At 44.3% G+C, this 27668-nt stretch overlaps 2 protein-coding genes across 8 annotated transcripts; both read left to right on the top strand.

The window, feature by feature from the left end:
* Window positions 1–892: 892 nt before the first annotated feature.
* LOC118410766 (IgGFc-binding protein-like) lies at window positions 893–17181 on the top strand. Of its 7 annotated transcripts, none has more exons than XM_035812562.1 (10): window positions 893–1195; window positions 7195–7255; window positions 7441–7613; window positions 7941–8313; window positions 8659–8867; window positions 9089–9216; window positions 9415–9565; window positions 9804–10164; window positions 10465–10623; window positions 11035–12038. In XM_035812562.1, the coding sequence occupies exons 2-10, from the start codon at window positions 7204–7206 to the stop codon at window positions 11157–11159; spliced, it is 1731 nt and encodes a 576-aa protein (XP_035668455.1). In that variant the 5' UTR covers window positions 893–1195; window positions 7195–7203; the 3' UTR covers window positions 11160–12038. The 7 variants fall into 7 exon arrangements, with proteins under 7 accessions (XP_035668455.1, XP_035668458.1, XP_035668457.1 ...); XM_035812565.1 differs by lacking the exons at window positions 7195–7255; window positions 7441–7613; window positions 7941–8313; ... (3 more) ...; window positions 9804–10164; window positions 10465–10623 and adding exons at window positions 1793–1853; window positions 2122–2294; window positions 2637–3012; ... (3 more) ...; window positions 4490–4850; window positions 5157–5306 and having other exon boundaries at window positions 1055–1195; window positions 11035–11215; XM_035812564.1 differs by lacking the exons at window positions 7195–7255; window positions 7441–7613; window positions 7941–8313; ... (4 more) ...; window positions 10465–10623; window positions 11035–12038 and adding exons at window positions 1793–1853; window positions 2122–2294; window positions 2637–3012; ... (4 more) ...; window positions 5157–5306; window positions 5685–5939 and having other exon boundaries at window positions 1055–1195.
* Window positions 17182–17415: 234 nt separating this feature from the next.
* On the top strand, window positions 17416–20274 carry LOC118410770 (CD209 antigen-like protein E). Its single transcript, XM_035812568.1, has 5 exons — window positions 17416–17559; window positions 18231–18448; window positions 18734–18908; window positions 19338–19472; window positions 19884–20274. The coding sequence occupies exons 1-5, from the start codon at window positions 17505–17507 to the stop codon at window positions 20000–20002; spliced, it is 702 nt and encodes a 233-aa protein (XP_035668461.1). The 5' UTR covers window positions 17416–17504; the 3' UTR covers window positions 20003–20274.
* The last annotated feature ends 7394 nt before the right edge of the window (window positions 20275–27668 follow it).

Genomic DNA, 27668 nt, shown 5'->3' with positions numbered 1-27668 from the left:
CTTTTTTAAAACAGTCGACTCCTATGTTGTCCATAGGTAACTGCTTTGAAAGAATGCCTCTAAAATTACAGAACAATCACGTTACTTTACGCATTGATGACGGTGAGAAACCCAGTGCGATGATTACATCAGATTGCCACTAGAAGTCCGTGTAAATGTGTGGGTTTAAAGTACAGCCTGATACGGGCGGCTTGTGATTCCTACATTGTTAAGTACCGCGTGGCTTATCTTTTTCTGCGCGGGAGTGTCGCTCTGGGGGTCAGAAAAGTTTGTCATCTTTGCTTGACCTCTGATCGATCGAGCTGGACGTTCTTTGCACAGCGCGCGGTGAGGAGGGTATGTGGACGGTCTTTGGGTTCGCATCACGTGCACATGGGTGGTGAGGGGGAGGAAGAAAAGTTTCATTGCCTTTTGCATTGCCACAAAAATTATACCTGGCAACAAAGAATTACAATAGAACCCCAAAAAACCAATACGTTTTACATAATCATTGAGGAGGACGATTTATACCATGAAAATTGTGCACAGCTTTGAAAGAATGTTGATGTTTACCGAGGGTTGTTCAACTTTGAAACGTAACCACAAAATTTCAGTATCAGAAATATCTATCAATATTTTGCTAAGGGATCGTCTCAATCATCACTATTCTATTCAAGATGATATCTGCTTGACACGCGCAAAGCGTAGAGTTCGAATGACCAAATAATACCTTGTACATACATGAAGTATTAACACCACAGGATACGAAGAGACGGCATTAAGTAGAAGATTCCCCTTTTACAAAGCATCCAGAAGTAAATGGCAAATAAACTTTGTTCTGGTATAAAACAAGACCATGGTTTGTATTTTGATACTTGTGTGCACGTGAAAGGGTCCTCTGTGCTAGATGCTCGCATAATGTATCATGAAGTTCGTTGAACATAATGCAAAAAAATGTTTTCCGTCATGTAAAATACCTTGACCTCTTCAGAGATGGTATATTCTATCAGACGTTGCCGAAGTTTACGGAGTTTTAAGATGTCCCCAAGAGCCACGCGCGTACACGGCACACAGGTCATTGTTGCCTGTCACCAAGTCAAACAAAGGGGAGGAGCCAATTGTTTAACGTTGAGATTGGTACCGACTGTGCTCACACGTACATCGGGGTGCCAAGCAAGTTTTGATTTTGTTCGAGCGCCAGTAGGCCGATTCCTAGGTGAGTACACTTCATCAGTTACAGTGTAAGTAGTTATCCAGACTTGCTTTACACATTATTGAGAGCCGGTTAGTAAAGTTTGTGGGACGGGCGGTCAAATGGCGAGATCAAACAATAACGCGGTTACGCAGTACTTCGGTACATGATCTTTGATTCTCGGGTATGTCCAATCCATGAGGTTGAAAAACAATGCACGTTACCTGGTGGTTAATATAGCTGGTCGTGATTGCACCGCATTGATATTTTCTGGTTTTAAACAGTTCAATGAATTGAAAACCCTAATTTACGTGTATGTGGATGCTGACGTAGGTCATGTCCCGTTAACTAAGACATGTAACAGTTCAGTTTAGGCATGCCACAGAACCCCAGACAACCATATCATACAGACCACATCAACATACGAACAGAAGTGTTTGCAAGACAACATAAATATTGATTTATATATCACGACCATAGTCCTCATTGTGGCAAATTCTACCTGTACTACATCTATGAACCTCAATATAATTTGGACATTCAGAAGGTTTGAATACTTTGATAATTAACTAGAAAATTAGTAACGACTGAAGATTGCATCGTCTGATTTTTATATTCCAGAGGCGCAAGATGAAGGCTGTTTCTGCGCTTGCTTTTCTGATGCTGGTTGTAGCAGGCCAAGGTGAGCTGGTTTGACGTTTGTTCACCTGTGTGGCTCAACTCACCTCGATATTTCTTCCGATAGGTTAGCGGGAAAGGAGTCGTCTCTTTTAGCTTATTGGTTAGAATAGAGGAACTGTATTGCACGATAATTGTACATGATACAATATATGGCAACAGCTATTACACAAAGTAATGAATTAGATAACGATTAGCATCATATCAAACTGGTTGTACGGAAAATATCCATTTTATCACAAGACACCTTTCGTTTCTGTGTACACTGCCAGGTGCCCGCGACAACAAGGGCACAGAGTTCATCCTGACGTTCACAGAGAACAAGCAACGTGACGGGGTGGACCCCAGGCTGCTTGTGGCGGGAACTACCCAGACTGAGGCTACTGTCAGTGTGGAAGTCCCTGCCGCGGGATTCCAACAAACGTTTAACATCAAGTTCGGAGAGGTGGGTCGTTAGGCAGTGTTAGCACATACGCAGAGCATGAAATTCGAAAGCAACGGAACTCAAGCACCTAAGGTCGCGGTCACTTATCTAAGGATAACATTCCATACATTTGTTTTGAGGTTCTGGTGCAACATTGAACGTCCATCAGATTCCTTACGCGCATTTTACATACTACATTTGTAGCTATGGGTACGTGCTGGCTCTGATTGACTTATTGGTTAGAATTGCAGGGCTGGTTATTTAGACTGACTGACATGGCTAGCAATACGAGAATTGCTTGCTAACCAGTGTCTCTTGATCAATTCATTCAGCCGTCCAGATAATAATGTGGCGTCTCTTTAGGTCAACACCGTCGAAGTACCGCGTACTGCTGTGGAGCTCCGCGGGAGCGCATCACAGAGCACCGGTATAATCATCACCGCTACTCAAGAGATCGTGGTTTACGGCGTCTTTGCCGAAAGTGCCTCCTCTGACGCCTTCCTGGCCCTTCCCACCGACGTGATGGGGACCGAGTATTACGTGGCCTCTTTCAATCCAAGTTCCAACAACGACCCATCCCAGTTCGGTATTGTCGGCATCAACGACGGAACGACCGTCAACATCGTGCCGACGCAGGACGTGACGTTTGACGGGACAGCGTACACGGCCGGACAGACCATCACCGTCAGTCTGGACCGGCTGCAGACTCTACAAGTACAGAGTGAAGGCGACTTGACAGGTCAGTGGGGAAGGGAATTCATTAAACTAAGAGCGATGTGTAACTGTAAGGAATCCAATGATAACAAATATGAAATCTAGTGTGTTCGGATATTGGTGATACACCTGCCTAAAAGTAAAGTAAAGGTCAATGGGAAAAATTCAAGGAGCCGACAAAAACTGACCGCAATTGCAAGGTGGCCCCTATACTCAGGGGACCCCTAAGGCAGGTTTCACTGTACAATCAACATGTATCACCTATTTCGTAATATCACGCACAATTTTGCCACATCTTTACAGGGTCCAAAATCACCTCTGACAAGAACGTCGCTGTCCTAAGTGGCAATCTCTTCGTCGTCATTGGTAACGGACAGACTGGAACAGGTGACCACATAGTGGAGATGATCCCACCCGTGGACACCTGGGGGAAGGAGTTCGTCACCGTGCCGCTGACCAAGAGGACGGCGGGGGACGTGTTCAGGGTCATCGCTGCTAGGGACAACACGCAGGTCAGACTTTCACACAAGGAATCCAAAACAAAAAAGGGACACTATTTGGTATAACACATTAAGTTAACGACAAGTTGCAAGTGGCTTTCGTATACATCTATTCCATGTAGTTATGCTGAAGTTGTTTGTTAAAAATAGTCAAAGTCTATATTTTAAATATCGTCTTTCAGGTCGACGTCACTGACAAGAACACCCACAGCATGAACGCCGGTGAGTTCTGGGAGTTCAGTCCCGGATCTGGCAAGTACCTTCATGTCGTCGCAACGGAACCCGTGCTCTTGATGCAATATAGGTATGATGTTTTTGTTTGTTTTAGTATGTTATGTTTAGTATGTACCATATACATATACAATGTATATGTATGGTACTTTGTATAATTTCGTACAGTACATTGTTGTATTATGTAATTTGTGCACTCAGCGTCCGTTGAACGATCTCCGTGACTGAATTCTATAACTAAAGCCACCCTTGCTGTAATTTTGATAGTTTTCAGAAATTTTGAGTCACCACTAGTACTGTACTTGCCTCCTCCATCCATCCAGTAAAACCGGTGACGCCGACAACACAGCCACCGACCCCTTCATGCTGATGATCCCGCCCCTGCAGCAGTTCGCAGCTGACTACACCTTCTCCACCACTCAGCTGATATCTGACCCCGCCTCACTGACTCACCATCTCAACATCGCCATAAGGGTGAGCAACTGTAATGATAACCTTAGCATCCTATCAACAACATATGATGCTACATGTATATCTATATGGGGTGATTTACCACATACTCATATTGTCTATATAGACACTCAGAAGTGCTACATTTCTCTACCTCTCCTCTCTTCAACTGGCAGGTAATAATGCGAGAAGACGTGCGAATCAGTTTAGGTAATTAGGTTTTTCCATGTTGCTGACCTACACAAACATGTATATATAGACATGTGTCTCATTGGTAGGTTAATTGATTGATTGATTGATTGATACATCGAATGGTTCCAGGATTCTGAGAAGGCTGGACTCCGTCTGAATGGCAATCCGCTCGACCCCAGCGTGACCTGGACTCCCATCCCCGGCACCGCCTGGTCTGGGACCCAGATTGACATCCCTGATGGCACGCACACCTTGGTCCACACCTCCCCCATCGTCACCTTTGGAATCTCCGTGTACGGCTTCACCCAGCCCGAGTCGTACGGCTATCCGGGAGGCCTCAGGCTGGCCCAGATCGCTGCCCCCTGCGTGGCTACAGCCACCATTTCCGGTGACGGCGTCGATAACGACTGTGACGGGCGGATTGACGAGGAGCTCGCGAACGGACTGGACGATGATGGTGACGGAGCAATCGATGAAGATCTGGCAGGACGTAAGAAGTATTCACACATCTCCTTATACCTGGTGTTAAATGCCCTTCATTGTACTAATAGTACTGACTGCTGGCCAATTAATCTTAACTAAATTTAGTTACGTTTCAGACCGTACTCTTGTCACATAATGAATAAATAAGTATACTCTTGCTGCAACGGTACCTTCCGGCCGGCAAGTAGTCGCAACGGTCATTGTTCTCTGATAGAGGTATCTGCCTAGTTGCCGTAAGGTCATGTGAGGACGATGAATGGACCTTTGTTACAAAGTCTCTGACTAGAAACGTATTACTATGTAACCTCTTCAGAGGCACCGGTTCCGTGTGAGAGTGACAAGGACGAATATAAGAACTGTGTGGAGCAGAATCTGGGCAACTGTGTCGTCACTGCGCTCCTGAGCAGCGGCACCGCTCGGAACAACCGTGTCAGGAGGGCCGCAGAGGAGGCAGAGGACTTCGGTAAGTCAAGTACCTGGGGTGACAGTGTCTGCTGAGGCCAATGTCAAACCTGTTTCTAGTTAGCATAAACGTTAATCTGTGTCGGTACGAATGGTCACTTATTGAGATCATGTTTCATTGTTCTACATTTAATAATGGTTGCCATTTATAGTCAAAATAGATTTTGTGATGGATACCAGACTATGTCACTTTACATGATAGGTTGACCATCCGATTCTGACTAAATGTCTGTTTTGGTGAAACTGAAGAAAGCAACTTAGTATTGCACTTACGTGTATCAGCGTATTGTTAGTAGGTGATAGATTATCAGAACAATTTGCTCGGTTTTGTTGCCCTAGGACTCTAAAAGCCCACACTGCTGTTTCTGTATCTGTGTAGCTCCAGAGGCGGAGGCCGAGGAGTTCCTCGTGGCCGCTATTGCTGTCGTCGCCGTGGGTGTGATGATGGTCGCCGTCATGGCGATGACGTATCACCTCCAGAAGCAGCGCCTCCTGGCGGCCTGATGAGCCTGCAAGCTACTCCATCTTTGAACCTGATATATCTGTGACTAAGACCTGGCGTCTAAACTAATCGATAATTTCTGATATCGATACCTAATGCATACATGAATAAATAAACAAACTAAATCGTAAATTTTGCGGTTGCTTCCTTTTTTTACAATTCAATGAGCACTGTAAAGAAAACTTGACTGGACAAGTTATAGCCAGTGCCTTTGCCATCAACATAGAGATACATTTCATACTTTGTGTACAACAAAGAATGATGGTAAGGCCCAACAAAACAAGGTTAGAAATTGCAAATTTCATACTCAATTTTGTAAATTGCACACAGCGTTGAAGGAATGCTGGTGTTTACCAAGGGTTGTGACATTACCCTAAGTTGGCCTAACATTTCAACATCAGAAAAGTATATCAATTCTTTCATTGGGGGATCGTCTCAAATATCGCCACGTTTCCCGTTGGGAGATCGTCTCAAATATCGTCACGTTTCCCGTCTCACTGTTAAAATTGAGAAACGTTCCCTTTTCTGTTCACCAAGCTTCCGTCAATGCGTCGTAATGGCTGTTTTGGCCACTAGTACTTTGTACGTGATGTACAAACACATCATGGGAATGCAATCTTGTATTCTATGATATAAAGCACATTGACCTCTGGTAGACCTAGAACGTTGTCGGAACAACAGAATTTGAAGACCTTGATGCCATTGGCACACAGGTCAAAGATCTGGATGTCGGTAGCCTAACACAAATGCATACAAAGGGGAGGAGCTAATTACTTAACTCTGGGATTGGCATCGACTGTGACACGTACGTACAGCGGGGTGCCGCGAAGTTTGTGACTCATTTGGCCGCTGGTATGACAATCCCCAGGTAAGTACGTATCCACTTGATCAACTGTACAGTAAATAGCTATACCTGTTCTGCTCATTATGAACAGTCGGTAGCTTACGTTTGTGTGTCGTGACGATCGGTAACTGGCGAGATCAAACACAGTACCTCAGGTACATTTAATTGCTCTGATTTTCTGGCACCTCAAGTTAATGAGTCGTAAATATTTGCACATTGGGTAGAAAATACTTTTGGTGTGATTAGAGAATACTTGTATCCAGTTGATACTTGAAATGTTAATATTTTATAAAGCCCTATTCCATTCGAATATTGACGTAGTTTTTTTTTCCAACTCAGTTCAGTTAAAGCATATCAGTATACAAACATACAAACAGAAGTGTTTGACAACATTAATATTGATTTTAAATCACGATTATAGTTTTTCTCGCTGGAAAATAAATGAGGGCAATGAGATAAAGAATGTCAGATGATTTGATACTTTGACAGTTGAATAATTAGCTGAGACTAAAAAATACTAATATCATATCTTATGAATTGCACAGGCGCAAGATGAAGGCTATTTCTGTGTTCGCCTTTCTGGTGCTCGTTGTAGCAGGCCAAGGTGAGCTGGTTTGACATTTGTGCTCGTGTTCATGTGTTGCTTAACATATATACCTTGATATTTCAGCTTATTTGTTCTTCTTAAGATCCCTCTCAATGATTGACATGACATCAACAACGTATCTGGTCGCAGAGGAAATGTCAAGATTATCACGAGACATATTTGATTTTTGTGTACACTGCCAGGTGCCCGCGACAACAAGGGCACAAAGTTCATCCTGACGTTCACAGAGAATGCGCAGCGTAACGGGATCGACCCCAGGCTGGTGGTGGCGGGAACTACTCAGACTCCCGCCACTGTCAGTGTGGAAGTCCCTGCCGCGGGATTCCAACAAACGTTTGACATCAAGTTCGGAGAGGTGTGTAGTTAGTCGGCGATAGAACAAACTCACACTGTGAAAGCGACGGATCGTAAGCTTATAAGGCCAAAGTCACTTATATAAGGTTAAAATTCCATATTTTTTTATGGGTTATGGTGCAACTTTTAATAACCATTCACTTCCGTATGTACATTATGTAATGGGTACGTGCTGGCTATGATTGACTTCCTGGCTAGAATTGCAGGACTGACTGGTTGGGCTGGTTAACGTGACTAGCAGGACCAGACTGGCTGGCTAACCAGTGCCTCATTATTCATCCAAAAGTTCAGCCGTTGAGATTGCTCTCACGCACGTATGTCATTTCAGGTCAACACCGTTGACGTGCCACGCACGGCCGTAGAGCTCCGCGGAAGCGCAACCCAGAACACTGGTATCATCATCACTGCCACCGATGAGATCGTGGTTTATGGAGTCTTTGCGGAACGAGCGTCTTCTGACGCCTTCCTGGCCCTTCCCACCGACGTGTTGGGGACAGAGTATTACGTGTCCTGCTACAATCCGAGTTCCAACGAACCATCACAGTTCGGAGTTGTCGGCATCAGAGACGGAACGACCGTCAACATCGTGCCCACGCAGGATGTGACGTTTGACGGGACAGCGTACACGGCCGGGCAGACCATCACCGTCACTCTGGACCGGCTGCAGACTCTACAAGTACAGAGTGATGCCGACTTGACAGGTTGGTTGCCATGGAACGGGTGTGTGTGTGGGGGGGGGGGGGGATTAAAGGAAAAAAAGGAAAGAGGAATGTGTGAAGAATCAAGCGATAGCTTCCACTACGAAACCCCTAACGTTTGGAAATTGCGCCTCTTAATCATTATTGGTACAAGACTTTCAACTCTGTATCTAGAGGAAGTTACAGGACGCTCAAGCAAGGTACGTAAAATAACAGCTACTCAAGCAACTGCTGGATAGAATTACAGGATTTACAAAGACATTCAATGGCTTGAATGATTGTTGTCTTGCGTATCTACTCTGAATGGTGTCAGAACACACATTATTATTTTTTTTTCACATCCGTCAGGGTCCAAAATCACCTCCGACAAGAAAGTTGGTGTTCTGAGTGGCAATCTCTTCGTCATCATTGGTAACGGGCAGTCCGGAACAGGTGACCACATAGTAGAGATGATCCCACCCGTGGACACCTGGGGGAAGGAGTTCGTCACCGTGCCGCTGGCCAAGAGGACGGTGGGGGACAAGTTCAGGGTCATCGCCGCTAGGGACAACACACAGGTCGGACTTTATTTCATCAGGGTCCATGGCTGTCAAAGAATTCAGAAGAAGCAATGGAGCACTTTGATATTGTGGCCTTCGTCAGAAATAGATGTAACATTGATCTAGGTAATTATGTTACTAAGTGGTCTATTTCGTATGTTTTTCACTGTAGTTATGGGGAAGTAGTTCGTCAAAATGGTGATTGAAAGTCTAGATCACGAATTTGAATCGTCTTTCAGGTAAACGTCACAGAAAAGAGCGCTAGCCCCGTCACTCTGAACGCCGGTGAGTTTTGGGAGTTTAATCCCGGAACTGACAAGTCCCATTATGTGGTTGCAACTGAACCCGTAATCTTGATGCAATACAGGTACGATATTTTTGCATTGTCGTAGGTATGTTATACTGTATATGAATATGGAACTTTGCATTATTTCGTGCTCTATGTGTTTTGCGCCTTTGGCGTCTCCCTAACTGAACCCTTTAGTGTTTTTTCACCCTTGCTGTAATTTGGATAGTTTTCAGAATTTGTCAGTCACCACTGTATTTGCCTTCTCCATCCTTGCAGTAAAACCGGTGACGCCGACAACACAGATACCGACCCCTTCATGCTGATGATCCCGCCCCTGCAGCAGTTCGCAGCTGACTACACATTTGCAACCGCTCAGCTGATATCTGACCCTTCATCGGTGACTCACCACGTCAACATCGCGATAAGGGTGAGGAACTGAAATGATAGCCATAACACAATAGCAACATTATATAATTAATGATAACACATTGCCTTTTCCGTGGCCCACACAGACGTGAAAATATGTTGAGTTTGAGTTTTTCAACTCAATGAAAATATGTTTAGTTTAGGGAATTAGGTTATTGCGATATTGTTGAACTCGACAAAAATATATGTAAAGACATGCGCCTCATTGGTTGCTTTATTGATATATCGAATGGTTCTAGGATTCTGAGAAGGCTGGACTGCTTCTGGACGGCAATCCGCTCGACCCCAGCGTCACCTGGACTCCCATCCCCGGCACCGCCTGGTCTGGCGCCCAGATCGACATCGCCGATGGCACGCACACCTTGGTCCACACCTCCCCCATTGTCACCTTTGGAATCTCCGTGTACGGCTTCACACATCCCGAGTCGTACGGCTACCCGGGAGGCCTCAGGCTGGCCCAGATCGCTGCCCCCTGCGTGGCCACTGCCACCATTTCCGGTGACGGCGTCGATAACGACTGTGACGGGCGGATTGACGAGGAGCTGGCGAACGGACTGGACGATGATGGTGACGGAGCAATCGATGAAGATCTGGCAGGACGTAAGAAGTATTCATACATCTCCTTATACCTGGTGTTAAAGGCCCTTCATTGTACTAATAATACTGACTACTGGCCAATTAATCTTAACTAAATTTAGTTACGTTTTGGACCGTACGTTTGGCACAAGGTATATACTGAATAAATAAATATACTTGCTGTACCTTCCGGCAAGCAGTCGCAATGTTCATTGTTTTCTGATAAAGGTATCTGCCTAGTTGCCGTAAGGTTGGCATGTCATGTGATGACGTTGAATGGACCTTTATTACAAAGTCTCTGACTAGAAACGTATTACTATGTAGCCTCTTCAGAGGCACCGGTTCCGTGTGAGAGTGACAAGGACGAATATAAGAACTGTGTGGAGCAGAACCTGGGCAACTGTGTCGTCACTGCGCTCCTGAGCAGCGGCACCGCTCGGAACAACCGCGTCAGGAGGGCCGCAGAGGAGGCAGAGGACTTCGGTAAGTCAAGGACCTGGTGCGACAGTGTCTGCTGAGGCCAATGTCAAACGCTGCTTGGTGTTGGTACGAATGGTCAGTTATTGAGATCGTATTTCATTGTACTTCATTAATGACGGTTGCCAGTTATAGCCAGAATAGATTTGTGATGGATACCAGCTATGGGACTGACTGACTGACTGACTAACTGACTGACAGGAGATGTTATTCTACATGATGATGTCTGTTGACCATCCGATTCTGACTGAATGTCTGTTTTGGCGAAACTTAAAAAAAAGAAGCAATCATTGCATATATCAGCGTAATGTCAGTAGGTGATAGATAATCAGAACATTTTGCTCGGTTTTGTTGCCCTTCATACAACCTGATTTGATTGGACTCTAAAGCCAACACTGCTGTTTCTGTACTGTGTAGCTCGAGAGGCGGAGGCAGAGGAGTTCGTCGTGGCCGCCATTGCTGTCGTCGCCATGGGTGTGGTCATGGTCGTCGTCATGGCGATGACGTATCACCTCCAGAAGCAGCGCCTCCTGGCGGCCTAATTGACCTAGTAGGCATACAAGATACCCAGCTTTGAGCATGATACAAATATGATTTATAGTTGCATGATACCTGGTAAATAAACTTATCAGTAGTTGCTGATATCAACACCTACAACGTCAACATACACAAATAAACGTACTAAATAACAAATGTAATTGTTTCTTCCTTCTACATATTTTATGAGGTCGCTTGAAGGATGGCATTTGGATGGTATCTGGATCTTATGTTAAATGAAGAGTGTTGAAAGTTACACAACCATATATATGCATACAGGGCAGAATGTGTATAAAAATGCGGTCTACCTCATGACGCTTTACGATAGGCTCTACGTACAGTACAAGTACTTAAGATTAATGAAGCAAGGCGGTGAAGTGTATTATGTTCTATTGAGTAGTAATTTAGCAATTTTCCGAAAGCTGTAACATATTCGTACGAATGTGGTCTGTTCCAATGTTTATGGACGGCCCTGGCAGAGCTTCCCTGTTTATTTTCCTCGCGTGACAGCTCAAGGGACCTGCTTATTGGTGACAGATTCACTCACTTTCCAATTGATTAAAAATCATAGTGATAGCTTCATATGACATACGTATCTTATACGAGTATCTTACAATCTCATCATTTGAACCACATTGACGTTTTCGAACTCTGAAGATAATAAAACTCTACCATCTGTAAGATGTTAAAAAAACGCAACAACAGAAGAACGGAATTCAAGAAGTTATCAAAGGAAGACTTCTAGACAAATAACACGGTGTGTATCACAAACACAAAGGGCAGAGTCTACGCGGTTATCGTTTAGATTGACACAACCGAGGATCACACGTACATCACAGCGGTGTGACGGTACACGGTTTTACAAGAGCGGTTGAACAAGGCCTGGGTGAGTATATTTCATCATATACGGTCTACAGCGTACTAATTTACATGCAATATATCTTCAATCAAACTTTAAGTTCATGGTGCTAAGATGAGGTTTTGTGAAATAACGGGAACAACCACATTAACTCTAGATGTTCACGTTGAGTCTCTTGAGTATATCAAAGCAGTATATACTAGATAGTGAAATTTCTTGAAACAATCATATATCATATCCATGTTTGAAACCTTACGACTGTATAAATGTGGACGAGTTGCTATACTGTCCGAAGAACTACAGAGGGCATGTGACAGATCATGATTTGTTTGGACATGCCAACGACCCCATGGCAACAGTATCGCAGAAGGTGAAAATACGGCCGTGTTTGCAAGTTCCGATTTTACATATCGACTATACTCTTCATTGTGATAGACTATCGACTGTACGTAGTTGTATGTACTTGGCATGTAACCTGCACTGGCTAATTTAGCCAAGATACCTCCATGAATCTGCACATGACAGACATTTCTAATGTGTTGATGTGAATTTTCAGTGGCGCAAAATGAGGGTCATACCGGCGTTTACGCTTCTGACGTTGGTGCTCGTTGCAGCAGGCCAAGGTAATGTGGATTTTTCATGTGCAAGTCTATGATACAAGGATCTTATAATGATGACTAGATTATGCTAAAATCAAGCAGTCGTTTATCATGAAAGTAGACGCGTGAACCATGTACAGCAAATATCAAGCTTTTATTTTTGTCAAAATGTAGCCTTTCTGACGTGGTATTTGCATTTTTAAGAAACTTTCATCCAACAATCACAAATAGATGAGTATAAATACTCAAACAAATCAATAATAGTTCATCCTAACTGATGATACATAACGAATTAGAGAATAGCCCAACAGCTTGGAGGATGTGTACTCCGCCTGAAGGGCAATATATACTCCGCCTGATAGAGGATACCCTGCATGATAGAGGATAAGTACTCTGCCTGATGGCGTATTTGTCCTCTGCCGAAGGAGGACATATCCTCTACCCGAAGGAGTATTTAACCTCTGCCTGTAGGAGTATTTTTCCTCTATATAGAAAATCAAAAACACCACTCTGAATTCTTCCAAACAGGAGTCCGCGACAACAAGGGCACAGAGTTCATCCTGACGTTCACGGAGAACATGCAGCGTGACCTGAACGAACCCAGGCTGTTGGTGGCGGGAACTACCCAGACTTCCGCCACTGTCTATGTGGATGTCCTAGGCGTTGGCTTCACCACCACATTCAACATCAGGTTTGGAGAGGTGGGTAGGTCGGTTGACTTTTGGGCTGTAAGGTAAGCTCTATGGTTGACCGCCGAGGCTAGATGACTAGATGGCCATGGCAAACTTGATCGCTATCCCTTAATAGAACCAACCCTTTTTGGATTCAACTTTTACTTTTAATTTGGTAGCGAAAAGACTTTTCTATACACTAGAAAAGGAGGAAAGAATATCAAAATCCCTTTCGCTAATAGCTCAATCAGTCCCGTGGTGTCTCGCTACTTTGATTCGGTATTTGTTGATACGGCTGGATCGACAGCTGTCAAACGACGACCGAACCGACGGGCAGCATTAGTTTGCTTGTGGGCCGGGATCCATGTTGTGTTGTTCTGACTGGTTTTCATTCGTGTTCAGGTCATCACCGTGAATCTGCCGCGTGCTGCTGTGGAGCTCCGCGGTAGCGCCTCACAGAGCACTGGCATCCTCGTCACCGCTACTGAAGAGATCGTGGTTTACGGCGTCTTTGCTGAGCAGGCCTCCTCTGACGCCTTCCTGGCCCTTCCCACCGACGTGATGGGGACCGAGTATTACGTGTCCTGCTACAATCCGAGTTCCAACCAACCATCGCAGTTCGGTATCGTCGGCATTAACGACGGAACGACCGTCAACATCGTGCCGACGCAGGATGTGACGTTTGACGGGACAGCGTACACGGCCGGACAGACCATCACCGTCAACTTAGATCGGCTGCGGACCCTGCAGGTGCAGAGTGAAGGCGATTTGACAGGTCAGTGGGGCATGGAGTTCCACAGAGAAAGAATAATTACAAAAATAAACTATGCTATAAAGTGTGCGGAAGATTTACTTTGTAAAAGTGTTATCTAACGACTAGGAACTATGTATTATGTAATAACACGCACCATTTGCCCACATTCTACAGGGTCCAAAATTACCTCCGACAAGAACGTCGCTGTCCTGAGTGGCAATCTCTTCGTCGTTGTTGGCAACGGGCAGTCCGGAACAGGTGACCACATAGTAGAGATGATCCCACCCGTGGACACCTGGGGGAAGGAATTCGTCACCGTGCCGCTGATCAAGAGGTCGGCGGGGGACAAGTTCAGGGTCATCGCCGCAAGGGATAATACACAGGTTAAGCCAGATAAATCTGAGAAATAGAGGCATGGAAACACTTTTTGACTTCTTTAAAACATTCTTTTTTTCTAGTTGTGAACAGATGAATAACAATTCATTACCTTGAGCCCTGAAAATAAGTATGTTGAGCATTTATGCTCTACCCGCAAAACTTTTATCCAAAACCAATGTTGCAAATACTGCGATTTCCATCCTTCTAGGTCGACGTCACAAGCCAGAACACACAGACTCTGAACGCCGGTGAGTTCTGGGAGTTTGGTGCCGCATCGGACGAGTATCTTCATGTACTTGCAAGTGAACCGGTGATTTTGATGCAATATAGGTACGATTTTTTGTCATGTCATACGTACATATGGCAACAGACCCCTTTCGAAACTCAACGAAAACAATGTGCACATAACAATGTTATAAGATAAAATTATACAATGTATTGTTGTCAGCGCGCCGGGGTTTGAAATGGGGTTTGAAATGGGTCTATTAGTCTTTTTTGTGCAAGGCCTTGTGTCTTATACATTTAAAATTTAGCGAAATAGCTCCTTAAATGAATTCTATAAAATCACTAGTTCCAAAGACTGCTCAGTTACGCCTATCTCTTCCGGCTCTCTAGTAAAACCGGTGACGCCGACAACACAGCCACCGACCCCTTCATGCTGATGATCCCGCCCCTGCAGCAGTTCGCAGCTGACTACACCTTCGCCACCACCCAGCTGATATCTGACCCCGCCTCACTGACTCACCATTTAAACATCGCGATAAAGGTATGTGATCTCAGTCTTGGGACGATGGCAATGACATGTGATGCTGAATACGGCGTATGGTGATCATTGTGCTGCTTCGTCATGTTGTCAATAGACATTTAGAGGTGTCTACATTTCTTTTATGCTACTCACAAGCTGGTTATCATCAGTTAATGGCATCGTGTCTTCTGACTATGCCGTGAGCATCCTTATTCACAGCAAGACATGTGTCTAATTGACTGGTTGAATCACTGATTGGAAGGTTGATTCATTAAACTACTACAGGATTCTGAGAAGGCTGGACTCCGTCTGAATGGCAATCCGCTGGACCCCAGCGTGACCTGGACTCCCATCCCCGGCACCGCCTGGTCTGGCGCCCGCTTGGACATCCCTGATGGCACGCACACCTTGGTCCACACCTCCCCCATCGTCACCTTTGGAATCTTCGTGTACGGCTTCACCTCCCCCGAGTCGTACGGCTACCCGGGAGGCCTCAGGCTGGCCCAGATCGCTGCCCCCTGCGTGGCTACAGCCACCATTTTCGGTGACGGCGTCGATAACGACTGTGACGGGTTGATTGACGAGGAGCTGGCGAATGGACTGGACGATGACGGTGACGGAGCAATCGATGAAGATCTGGCAGGAGGTAAGATCACTTTTGTCTCCACACATTTATCATCTACTGGACTTGTGCGCGGGGAACTATGTGCGCAAAATGTTTCCTTTACTAATGCTCCAAATGCAAATTCCATAGCGGCGTAGCTCGTAAGAAGTACACATAACTATTTATCTTGACTTCCCCGCGATTGTTAATCAGGCATAATGTTTTAGAAATGAATCGCGATGTCCAGTCAACATGCCATTAAGCAGGGTTTCAACATTTGCATTCCTTTCAGAGCAACCACTTTCGTGTGAGAACGACAAGGATGAGTACAAGAGCTGTGTGGAGGAGCAGATCACCAATTGCGCCAGCGCTGCCCTGGAGAGCAGGCGCACTGGGAACATCCGCGCCAGGAGGGCTGCGGAGGACACAGAGCACTTCGGTAAGGTTTTTATGTGGGCTGTGCTGCTGCCATTGATGACAAACATTGTCACCTGTGTTGTAGTATTGTAAGTTAACCAAAGCTGGAAAACTGTGCCAACATCACTTGATTGTGGGCGTAAAAGTAGTTGACATGTTGAATTGAATATACAACATGTTAACGTGACTCGACACTTTAGAAAGAAAAAATCAATTTCACGAGGGACTTTGTCCTATCTTATTGAAGATTTTCCACTGTCTTACAACACCAAAATTAGCTTGCCTGGAATTTTCAGTCGCACTTCCGTCGACCTTCTTCAGGAGTGACGATTCAGTTACTCTGATCATGTGACTTAGAGACACGTGATTCGAGTAACGAATCATAAATTCCTGGCAGGCGATATCGGCCCCCGTCTCTGTTGAGTGTCGGCTGATGTGCTCTTTTGTAGATGGCCTCCTTTACCCCCCTAGCAAAGTAATTTGTCCTATCTTCAATTTTCATTTGTTGTTGGCCAACCATTAATTTCTGGTCAAATACTTCATCGGTGTTGTCATAGCATGATGGCAATCTAAATGAAACTAGTTGAAATAGCAGAAAGAAAAATCTACTACAGCTTTCGCATTACTACTAATTACAAAGAGCAGAATGAAGTCATATATTCGTTTTTTGTCTCAAACTCAGAAGCCAGTGATTTCTCTCCATGTGCGCGCCCTGGGCTGATATAATTACAAAGTGCACTGCTGTTTCTGTATCTGTGCAGCTCCAGAGGCAGAGGCAGAGGCAGAGGAGTTCGTCGTGGCCGCCATTGCTGTCGTCGCCGTGGGTGTGGTCATGGTCGTCGTCATGGCGATGACGTATCACCTCCAGAAGCAGCGCCTCCTGGCGGCCTGATTGGACTACAAGAAACGCAATCTTTCAGCCACGTGCGACGATGTAATTTGAAATTAACGTGTAGCTTTAGATGGTCCAATGGAAAAATAAACATATTACATTACTGGATTTTGTTATCGTCTTCTTTCATTACCTTTCTTCAGTGAGCATATCTTTAATTAGAAAGCCGTCGAATAGTAATCATCGTAACTATTTTGGACTGTATGAGTCATTGAAAGATCATTGAAAGCATGAAGTGCCCGTAATGTTTTGCCTTCAGTTGGAAGTGTGACACGATCAACATTTCACTAGCCGCATGCTTTCTCCGTAAGAGACATGCCAGTGTTAATCACCGCATGCAAACAAAGGGGAGTAGCTAGAAGATAAACATTAGCTTGGCCCTACCTACCTGTGCCCTTTGATTCCATCACATACTGTCGCACGTAAGCAAGATGTCGCGCCTATATCTGCTGAGCGTGATTCTGGGCCTGGTAGGGCAAAGTCTCGGTGAGTACATCTAGATTTGTCTAAACAGTTTTGTGCTTCGTTGTCAGTGTCCCATTGACGTCGTATTGAAAACCTAATCTAGAAACTTTGTTATATAAATCGACAAGCACAGGTCATATTTTCTTTTCACCCAGTTCCCCTTTAAGCCGAACTTTTGAGAGTCAGCGCATTTAGTTGACATGGTTATTCAAAACTGAAGTCACTCTCACTGCGTTCGCAAGGCTTAACGTAGTGTATCCCAAGTACTGTACTATCCTTTGGTACATTACTTTCTCTGTGAACATCCATGATGTTTTCAGTGCCGCCATTGGGAAGTATCAAAGTTCAGATGAATGTTGTGAGCAAACCCTGACAACAATAACATGTATGGTGGCGTTACTTAGTAGTCATGCTCTGATTATTTTTGTCATGTATAGACTGGCAATATATTTTGGTGACGACGGGGCAGTTTCCTGCGTTTTGGTTAGATGATGATTTTGATCATTGTAATAATAAAGATTTGTCCTATTTTTCAGAGTTCCTGGATAGACTAGAATTCTAAAAAAGAACGATATCTTGAACCGGTAATAAGTCACTTGAAATGTGAAAGACATACATATATACAAATCACGAATCCTCTCGGTAATTTTGTGTCACAAAACCGTCAACACTTTTCCCCCCGTCCATCGCAGCTGCTTGCCCGGCTGGGTACGTAGAGGTGCAGGGCACGTGCCTGAAGTTCTCTACCGACAGCAAACCGTACGCGGACGCCAGGGCCACATGCCAGGCTGAGGGGGCACGTCTCGTCGTGGTCAAGACGGCCGCAATGGACACTTACCTCGGGGACACCATCAAAAACAGCTACAATGACAACACCTGGATCGGCCTGGACGATCTGAACAGTCCGACGGTAAGCAAATAAAATTTGAATGCTATATACAAGATTTAAGGATATTAATATGACAGATGTTTGTGTGCGTAAGGACCCTCAAGTCTGATCATGCTGAATTAGACTGCACTCTATATCATGATAAAATGTAAGGTGGAACGTTCAAAAGTGAATACTATACTTCCTTTAGTAAAGTTTTTTTTTCAAGTTTGAAATCTGTGCTGTTATCAAGGAAAACCTGCATCCAATCAATTGATATAACGATGCATGATTCACTAAAATTTGATATCTGATCTTGATTTTCAGCACCAGTTTGTCTGGAGTGACGGCAGCACTCTGACTTCTTCCGACTACAGCAATTGGGACGGTGCCCAGCCGGACAACCCTGACACAGAGCAGTGTGTGGAGATTCGCGTCGAGTACAGCTACAACTGGAACAACCACGTGTGCGACGAGCTGAAGCACTACGTTTGCGAGAAAGGTGCGCTGATCTTGCGTCATATAAACATTCTTCCATTTATGTTTGCATATGGTCTGTTATGATAAGTACCAATACGCCCCCGAACGGATTCTTGTGGTACTGCACCTTGGACTTGTCATATCCTGTAAAACCGCACTCAAATTCCTCACTTCTAAGCTTTCAATTCCATCATGTACCATTGTTAATGTTTGATTGTGTAATATCTTTCTTACTTTATCACTAAGTTATAGTTTATATTTTTATGAAAAGTCTTTGAGTAACAGCAAGGTTTCTGAAAGCTCAATCTAAATTTTTATCTGGAATATTGCAATGGAATATTATGAAGGTAAAGTTATAATGAAGAGATAGACTCCAGATTGTTGAATGACCTTCGCCTCGCAGCAGGGAGACATCGATTTAAGTCTTTGACTTTTTAACTGTTTCTAACAGCGGTGCTTGACGACTGTGTGGGCGATAAGGACGAGTACAAGACCTGTGTGGAGGCCGCCATCATGACGTGCGCGGCGCAGGCCGGGATATCCAGTCGCCATGACAACAGGGTCAGGAGAGCTCTGGAGGAATACCGTAAGAACTCCAAGCGGACTTCTTTCAACAAAGATGCAAACTTGAAAATACATTTTCTTTTTTAGTAATGATACCGTCATTGTTAGTTAAACCAGCAACGCCTTACCAATAAGGCATTCTAGAAGTTCCAATTCCTCATGTAAACAGCCGTTAGTAACTTGTTCTTTCCAATGACGGAGAGTGTTTTGTCCTTCCTACACTACAGACAGAGCTCGAGGTTGAAGGAGGGTTCATGTTTATCAATACCTTCTTCTGACTATACCGTTTACCTAAAGCCATCCTTTTCAGATACCTGAGTCGCCGATAAAAGGCAGTGGGAACGGCTGTCAGAAGACGGCTAAGGGAAGAATGTAATTTTCTCCCCATGTGTTTAAAGAGTAGCTATTTACAGCTTACTTTATCTATCTACAGTTCCTCGGGAAGGGAGCAGCAACCTGGTCGCTGCCCTGGCCGTGGCCGGGGTCGGCGCCCTGGCGGTCGTCATGATGGGTGCGCTGTACGTCATCCAGAAGAAGCGCCTGGCCGCCTGAACTGCTCCCGACGGAGACACTGCAGATAGACATAATTATCCGCGGATAATGTGTAGTAAACTGTAGTAAACTGTGATAGCAATAGTGCCTTTATGTGTAAATGAGTAACAATATCAGTCACTAAGCACATTCCATTCTGAAACCCTTAAGAGAGATTTATGTAAATCCAATCTATCTAGATACTTAAGCGTAACTGCGATCTTTTGGAATGGAACTGTATGTGCTTTTTGGAACACGAAGGAGAAGAAATAAAGTGCAGTATTGTTGATACACAGAATGTTCTGCCTGTTTAATTTATAACTCTGATTGTGGTGATGACATTCCTTCATGCTGAATAAATCATCTTTTGTTGATACATGCCTGAACCACTCTCTCCGCCCACCCCGTGAGGAATCCAGCCCCCTACAACGGTAGTGTAATTACGTCGTTTACTACCTTCTGACATGGTGATAATAGTTAGTCTCTACCAGACTCCGGATCGCTGGAAAATCGTAGAAATGTAACAAATAGAGAGGAATATAACCGGCCAGGGAACAGCTCGCGATCCTAGGTCGCGTTACTGTTGCTTAGCCGGCTATATTCCTCTGGCCGGCATACTCCTCTATTTGTACCATTTCTACGACTTTTTCCAGCGACTCGGAGTCTGGTAGAGACTAAATAATAGTCACTTCAACACAAATGAATTGTAAACCAAAACGCTGAGTGGAAAATCCAGAATGCACTTGATGGATGAGACAAGGGCAACTAACTGTGGCTGGAGTTAAGATATTGTATTGCAGAGTCGCCCCGTGAGGAAATCTAATGATCCCCCCTTCATGTTACTAGTCTGCTGCTTCTTGCTGTTACCTTTGAACTTGAAGATAGATATTAATGTTCTTGACTGATGCGCGGGTGCGACAGGTGGTGTTCCGCGTAGACGACCTGGCCTGCCTGTGTCGTATCTGAGACCGCGCGAGTCTACGTTAGGCATCAAACGCTTGACATATTCATCTGATCAGTGCAAACCAAGATGGATTGCAATTACTCCTACGAGGGGCGGTCAATAAGTAATGCCCCTGACCCATTTTCCATAGCAGGAGATTAATGAAACTTGGCACAGTTATTAGTCTTTCTCTTCATAGGAACCACCCAGAGTTATGCATTTCTCCCATCGTTTGATACAGCTCTGGACACCGTTTTTGTAGGACACCCCAGGTTGGTCCTCCAACAGATGCCTCATCAATGGCAGAAGAGGGACAACCGGGTCTGGGAGCTGTTTCCGCAGACTTCCGGCCATGTTTGAATTCAGGATGGCAGCGTTTTACAAGGTCATATGATGGGGCATCATCACCACAAGTTTTTTTCATTTCATCAGAAATCTTCTTTGGTGTGCGTCCTTTCAAATACAAAAACCGGATCACTGCGCGACACTCAATTGGTTCCATTTCACACCTGGTCCATTTCGCACCTGACTCAGTTCAAACACCAGTAAATCAAAAACCACAATTAGTTCAGAGCTGTTTTTTGCAACATAACCTATAAAGATATGAATCATTACACAGACAAAATTTCATTTAGATCAGACGACGGTGGGTCAGGGGCATTACTTATTGACCGCCCCTCGTAACTGTTCTAGTGCTGACCGCTTTCTACGACCCAAGTCTAGGTAAGAACACATCGTTACATTATCAAGTCCGTGCAAAAAAGACTTGCAGTGTTATTTTGGAATCATAATTAGCGTTGCCGTAGTTGAATATTTGTACCACCACCGCAAAAAAGGTCATCATGGTCCAGTTAACTTCTTAAAGTAGGTCTGGCTCAGTTGACCACACGGAGACTGACCCGTTCATGATGGTCATCCTGCCTGTGACCCAGTTCGAGGCAGAGTACACCTTCTCTACGGTTGACCTTCTTAGTGACAGGGCCGAGCCCACTCATCATATCAACCTGGTCATCAGGTAAATGCCCCTTGATAAACACATTTACTTTTCCGCAAATATCCCGACCCGGACCCGGCTTGTAAATGTGTCGAAAGCATGATATCGCCCCTGCATATTGTCGACGTTGTGTGCCGATTGTTTGGTCCGGAACCCAGAGGTCATGACAAGCCTCGATGCTGTGCATTTTACACCTATTTCCACACTCGAATCAGCTGCAAATGAGCACCTAGCTCTGGCTAGGGACGTCCTCTCGGATGGGACGTAAAGTCGGTCCCGTGTTTTACGGCTGTTGCAGAGAATAAGGATCAATAAGGTATATCGATGAAGTTCTCAAGAGTGAAGAAAACATTTCCGTGTTAGAGCATTTGAAAGTGTTTGTAAAAAGTTATACAGAAATGTCACGCAATGCTTTCTCTGTAGAGTTGCACATTATAAAACTTTAGTTACTGTTCGTAATAGGAGGGAATGAATGTTGTGAATAGCATCCTATGAGAATATCAATTGTGGCATCTAAACAGGTCGGCTGACAAAGATGGTCTCCGTTTGGATGGACAGCAGTTGCCTAGCGACACCGCCTGGCATGACGTACCAGGGACCAGTTATGCTGCCATACATCTAAACCTACCAATAGGCACACACAAAGTCCATCATCTGTCTCCCATCGCGACCGTCGGTTTGTTCAGGTAAGAGGTATGACGTGACGTGTGCGTGAATGTGCTTTTAAACATATAGCTGTACGGCATTTCAATCATTCAAGGTTAGAGCAGAGTACTAGTATGTGAAGGGAATGAAAATCTAAGTTAACAACATGGAATCGACCTACTTTGTTCGTTCCTTGTTGTCGCCATAGCTATGGATTTGTATACCCAGAGTCTTACGGCTATCCCCGGATCGCCGCCTCGTGCAGCACCACCACCCCCGTCCCCGCCGACCGTGTGGACAACGACTGTGACGGACGTGTGGACGAAGAGCTGCTGAACGGCATTGATGATGACGGCGACGGACTGGTCGACGAAGATATGGCTATGGGTAAATGTCATCTTCTCGTGCTGCGTATTGTGATGTTTTTAACCGTTACGATTTATGTCATGTCATGTTTCCCCATCCTTATCTTCCTCTCAGCTCCCTGTAGGCTGTAGGTAACAGCGCCGGAAACAGGGACCAGTACAGGACGTGCCTACAGAACCGGTGCAGGAACCGGTGCCGTGAATGGTCTCGGCCTTGCAAGGACGGGACTTCCGGGAAAGTCTGGATCATCTTCTTGTACAGAAATATCAATGACAATGTAGAGAGAGCAATATAACGTAACGTAATAAAACTATGCATATGTGGTTGTAAAGGATTACAGTTTGAGGTATGAAAGTTGAACTGAAAACAGCATTTCAAAGGATCAATAAATTCATAGAAAAACTTTGATATTCTCAATATTCTATTACGTATATCTAATGTATGTAACATGCACATCCATGCAAAATGTAGTTAGGCTGCTCACTTGATAGAATCTCTTTACTGATTAGACCCAATCCTTCCCCAGTTGAGCATTTTTGTGTTTATCGAATAAAACCATCTATATCAGACCACAAGTCAGCCTATCTTTACCACATAGAACCAAGCATGGCTATAACTTAGAATGCAGACTAGGATTGTCGGAGCCTTTGAGTGTGGTTTATAGTTATGATGATGATGAAGGCTGGACTTGGCATGGCTGAACAATGCTTCATATTCTTCCACAACCACCACCAACACTAGTGGATCAATAAGAGAAGACTCACCAGCTAACTAGATTGTTGGCAGTCGGGAAGTATCGCAGTTAAATAATAAATTACCACACACACACACACACACACACACACACACACACACACACACACACACACACACACACACACACACACACACACACACACACACACACACATACACACATACACACACACAAACAAACAAACAAACAGACACACATAACACATATCCCCTTTCCCAGATACATTGACAATGTATGTCTATGTTTGATAACATTCGTATTGCAGTAAACTGTCAATTCTGCTAGTTTGAAATTGTGAAAGTACCACGCTGTGGATGTCAATGAAAGAATGCATTTGTTCCTGTTGCATAATTTGTCAGACAGGCAATGACCGTTGAGTTTGCTGAGGTGGCAAGCTCCAAGAACAACGAATAACAAAGTCTTGTATGTACAACCAAGATGGCGCGAGTGCTCCTGTCTCTGTTGGTTCTGGACGCTTTATTGTGCTGCAGTGAAGGTAAGAACCCTCAAAAGCGTTGCCAGGCACGAATCAATCAGTGAACAGTTCGACAATATGTGCACGTTTTATGTTTTAGCGGATTGTTATGGATACGAAAGTTTCGACTTTGTGATCCTATTTAATGGACGTTGAGGCTGGCTTGCTGAGTAGATAATGCTGCATTAACGGGGGAAACGTAAACTACACCGAAATCCCACCCCATCTCCCATTTACCACGATGACAAGCAAAACCTTGGCAAGATACTTGCATATGGCCATGACTTTGTAAACCCAGTAGCAGACCTTGGGTGTATGTGATTTTTTTTTCTTCTAGATGTCCGAGACAACAAGGGTACGGAGTTCATCCTGACTTTTCCGGAAAACTTCCAGAGAGACCAAAACAACCCGAAACTGTTCATCGCCTGTCCACATCCGTTACCGTCACTCTTCCTTATGATAATGGTCACAACAAGAGGGTGAGAGTGAATTACGGGCGAGTAAGTATAGTCACTCTTTTTTACCAACGACTTGAGAAGTTTGAAGATTGTGAAACCATGTTAAAATTGTCACCAAATAGCAATAGAATTATCTATTGATACCTTTTAAGAAGCGTCTTTAGATATGCGTCTAAGAATTTGGCGTCTTTACATGGGCGTCTATAACAACGTCAACCGTTCAACTTGTCTGTGACAGACTTTGCCACTGACGCGCTGACATGTAAATATATTGAAAACCTCACAGCACGAAATCTGGTATTTAAGCAAGCTTAAACTCAACGTAAACGCGACGTTTCTGCACCCTTTCCGCAACTTAACGACATCTATCCGCGAACGTAAAGATCCCCTTTAATGTTACCTTTACGTTGGCACTTATATGTACTTATATGCACTCCCCACGTGCCTTTCCGCAACTATTAGACGCTTAAAGGCGTCGTTAATGACAGTTTTTCGTAACCTATACGGGAGGAAAGTATGCGTTTATTAAGACCTTTCTGCACCCTTTCCGCAACTTAACGACATCTATCCGTGAACGTAAAAATTCCCTTTAATGCACTTAAATGTACGCTTCGGCACTCCTTCACGTGCCTTTCCGCAACTATTAGACGCTTAAAGGCGTCGTTAATGACAGTTTTTCGTAACCTATACGGGCGGAAAGCACGCGTTTCTTAAGACCTTTCCGTGATCTTTTGACCACATTTACAGTCGATTTCCGTCACGATTTCCCCACGTTTATGTGTCGTTTACACACCCTGAAAGGCACGCGAAGAAGTGCAGAAACGTACTTATCCGAACGCTTTCCGTGATCTTTCCTTGGACTATAGTTGTCATTTATTTTCAGTAAAGGCGGCGTAAGTTTAAACCTTTCCGCATCTTTAGGTAGGCTTTATGTGTTTTGTGTGGCTTAAATTGGAACTTTTGCATCGGGTATGCGTGTCTTATTTGGTGTGAATCATACCTACACCGGTATCTATGGCTTTGCCGTCTAAACTATCTTGTGAGTCCAATTGTGGACTTGGATTGGTCGACCGAGGGAACAATCGGTGTACAATATCCATGCACGAATCTCCGCTACATTTAAGTCCACAATTTGGAGTCCAGTGTCGGGCGATACGCCTGGAAAGACATCATTTCAAGCAGCATAGTTCCATCTGGCCATCACATTAGGAAAAATCCGCTGAGATTCCCGAAGACGGGTACTGTTTTGTGATGAACAGGCCGTGCTCTCCATATCTCCGCCAGCTTATGCTGGTCAAGATGACACAGTCTTGAATTCACCCTGAGTTGTGCCCCTTTGAAGACTCTCCAACATACTCCGTTTCTGGCAAGCCTTGAGTGTCCTATGGTTATGTCCGTTCCGTCCTGTAGTTCCGTTCGAATCCATTTGCGGCAAAGCCACGCCGATAATCCGTGTGTTGAAACGGATCCAAGGCTCCTTCTTGACTTGTCCCGAAACAGACGCCCTGCAAACTGGTTTCTTCTATAAATTATGGTATATTCGTTAGGTTTAAAAAACCCACCTTTGTCTGTCATTGGATAACGCCCTATCACATGACTGGCCTCTTCTGGGAGCTGCTAATTAGAAATTCAATGCCGCGTTGTTCGTTATTCATAGTTGACGGCGAATAAATTTGAATTTGAAAAACACCATCCCCTTTGTACGCTGTTTAGCCAATGTTAAGCTAAACACAACTGTTACCACACTAGAAAATACCAGCCTTTCTGGGAGAACGTGATTATTGCTTGTAGATAATAAATGTTCTTCCAGATGATAAGAAAGTTTTTTTGTACAATTATATAAACAGCAAACCCGCTATATTCCCATGATACGTTACCGCGTAGTGAGGACGCTATGTCGTCGGGATGCCAAGCTGCAAGGCACAGCCACCCGCGAGCGACATACTGCACAGGCCGCCCAGTACTAGTCCTCTTACCCTGAACGGGAACACGCCGTAATTATGACCACCAATCTTCGGGGGCATGTACCCAGTCCTCCCGGCGACTGTTGTTTCCTTTCAACAAGGAGGTTAAATATTTAATTTCCTTGCTTTCAACGCTACCTCTCCAACATCTTTTTCTGTAACTATCAATCTCCACCTCTGTAAAGAAAGTTCAGAGAGTTTTCTGAAAAGTAAGCTCAAAGGCAAAGGTAACGGAACGATATCGGTAACATACGATACTACTGGAAAAAGTAAACGCTACCTTTCCGACATCTTTCTTGCACCTGTACATAGCATCTTTTTGTGTAAAGTGAGCTCAATGGTAACGTAAAGACATTGGAAAGATACCATATGTTCCATGAGGATATTTTGATTTTCCTGGTTTCGTCAAACACGCTAACACAGAATGAGTTATTCAGGCGAGGTCGCTACTTTAGTGAGAGGCGCATGTGGTATATTGAGTGGAAAATACTCGTAATTTGGTAAAAGCAATGCCTCTTTTAAGAATAATAATTAACGCTACCTTTCCGTTTGCACCTATACATTCCAAAAATTGTATCTGCTATATGTAAGTTTTAACCAGGAGCAAATGTTGCTTATCTTGGTTAAACTCAACACGTTAACACAGCAGGGGCTATTCAGGCGAAGCTGCTGCGTTAGTGAGGGCGCATGTGGTATATTGAGCGGAAAATAATGCCTCTTCTTCAAATAATGATTAACGCTACCTTTCCGACATCTTTTTTCCACCTATACATAAAAGGGGGAGGTTTGCTTAAACCTCCCCAGCTCAAATGTAACGGAAAGATATCGGAAAGATTGTATCTGTTATATGTAGCTTTCACACAGGATATTTACTGAGATTTACTTTTCTTGGTTAAACTTAACACGCAAACACTATTCATTTGAAGCCGCTGCTTTATTGAACGGCGCATGTGGTATATTGAGCGGAAAATACTCTTAATTTGGTAAAAGCAATGCCTCTTCTTAGAAATAAACGCTACCATACCTATACATAAAAGGGGGAGGTCTCCATAGACCTATACTGATAAGAGTATGTAAAATGAGAT

The sequence above is a fragment of the Branchiostoma floridae genome, chromosome 3 (genome assembly GCF_000003815.2).
Source record: "Branchiostoma floridae strain S238N-H82 chromosome 3, Bfl_VNyyK, whole genome shotgun sequence".
NCBI classification, from domain to species: domain Eukaryota; kingdom Metazoa; phylum Chordata; class Leptocardii; order Amphioxiformes; family Branchiostomatidae; genus Branchiostoma; species Branchiostoma floridae.
Note: the sequence above shows the minus strand (reverse complement) of the source record. Positions and strands in the feature narration are given on the sequence as shown.

Coding starts and splice junctions, on each gene's coding strand:
- LOC118410766 (XM_035812559.1), top strand. Junction 7,256..7,440: donor GCTCGTTGTAGCAGGCCAAG/GTGAGCTGGTTT, acceptor GTACACTGCCAG/GTGCCCGCGACAACAAGGGC. Junction 8,868..9,088: donor CCGCTAGGGACAACACACAG/GTCGGACTTTAT, acceptor ATCGTCTTTCAG/GTAAACGTCACAGAAAAGAG.
- LOC118410770 (XM_035812568.1), top strand. CDS start 17,505: ATGTCGCGCCTATATCTGCTGAGCGTGATTCTGGGCCTGGTAGGGCAA. Junction 17,560..18,230: donor CCTGGTAGGGCAAAGTCTCG/GTGAGTACATCT, acceptor CGTCCATCGCAG/CTGCTTGCCCGGCTGGGTAC. Junction 18,909..19,337: donor GCACTACGTTTGCGAGAAAG/GTGCGCTGATCT, acceptor TGTTTCTAACAG/CGGTGCTTGACGACTGTGTG.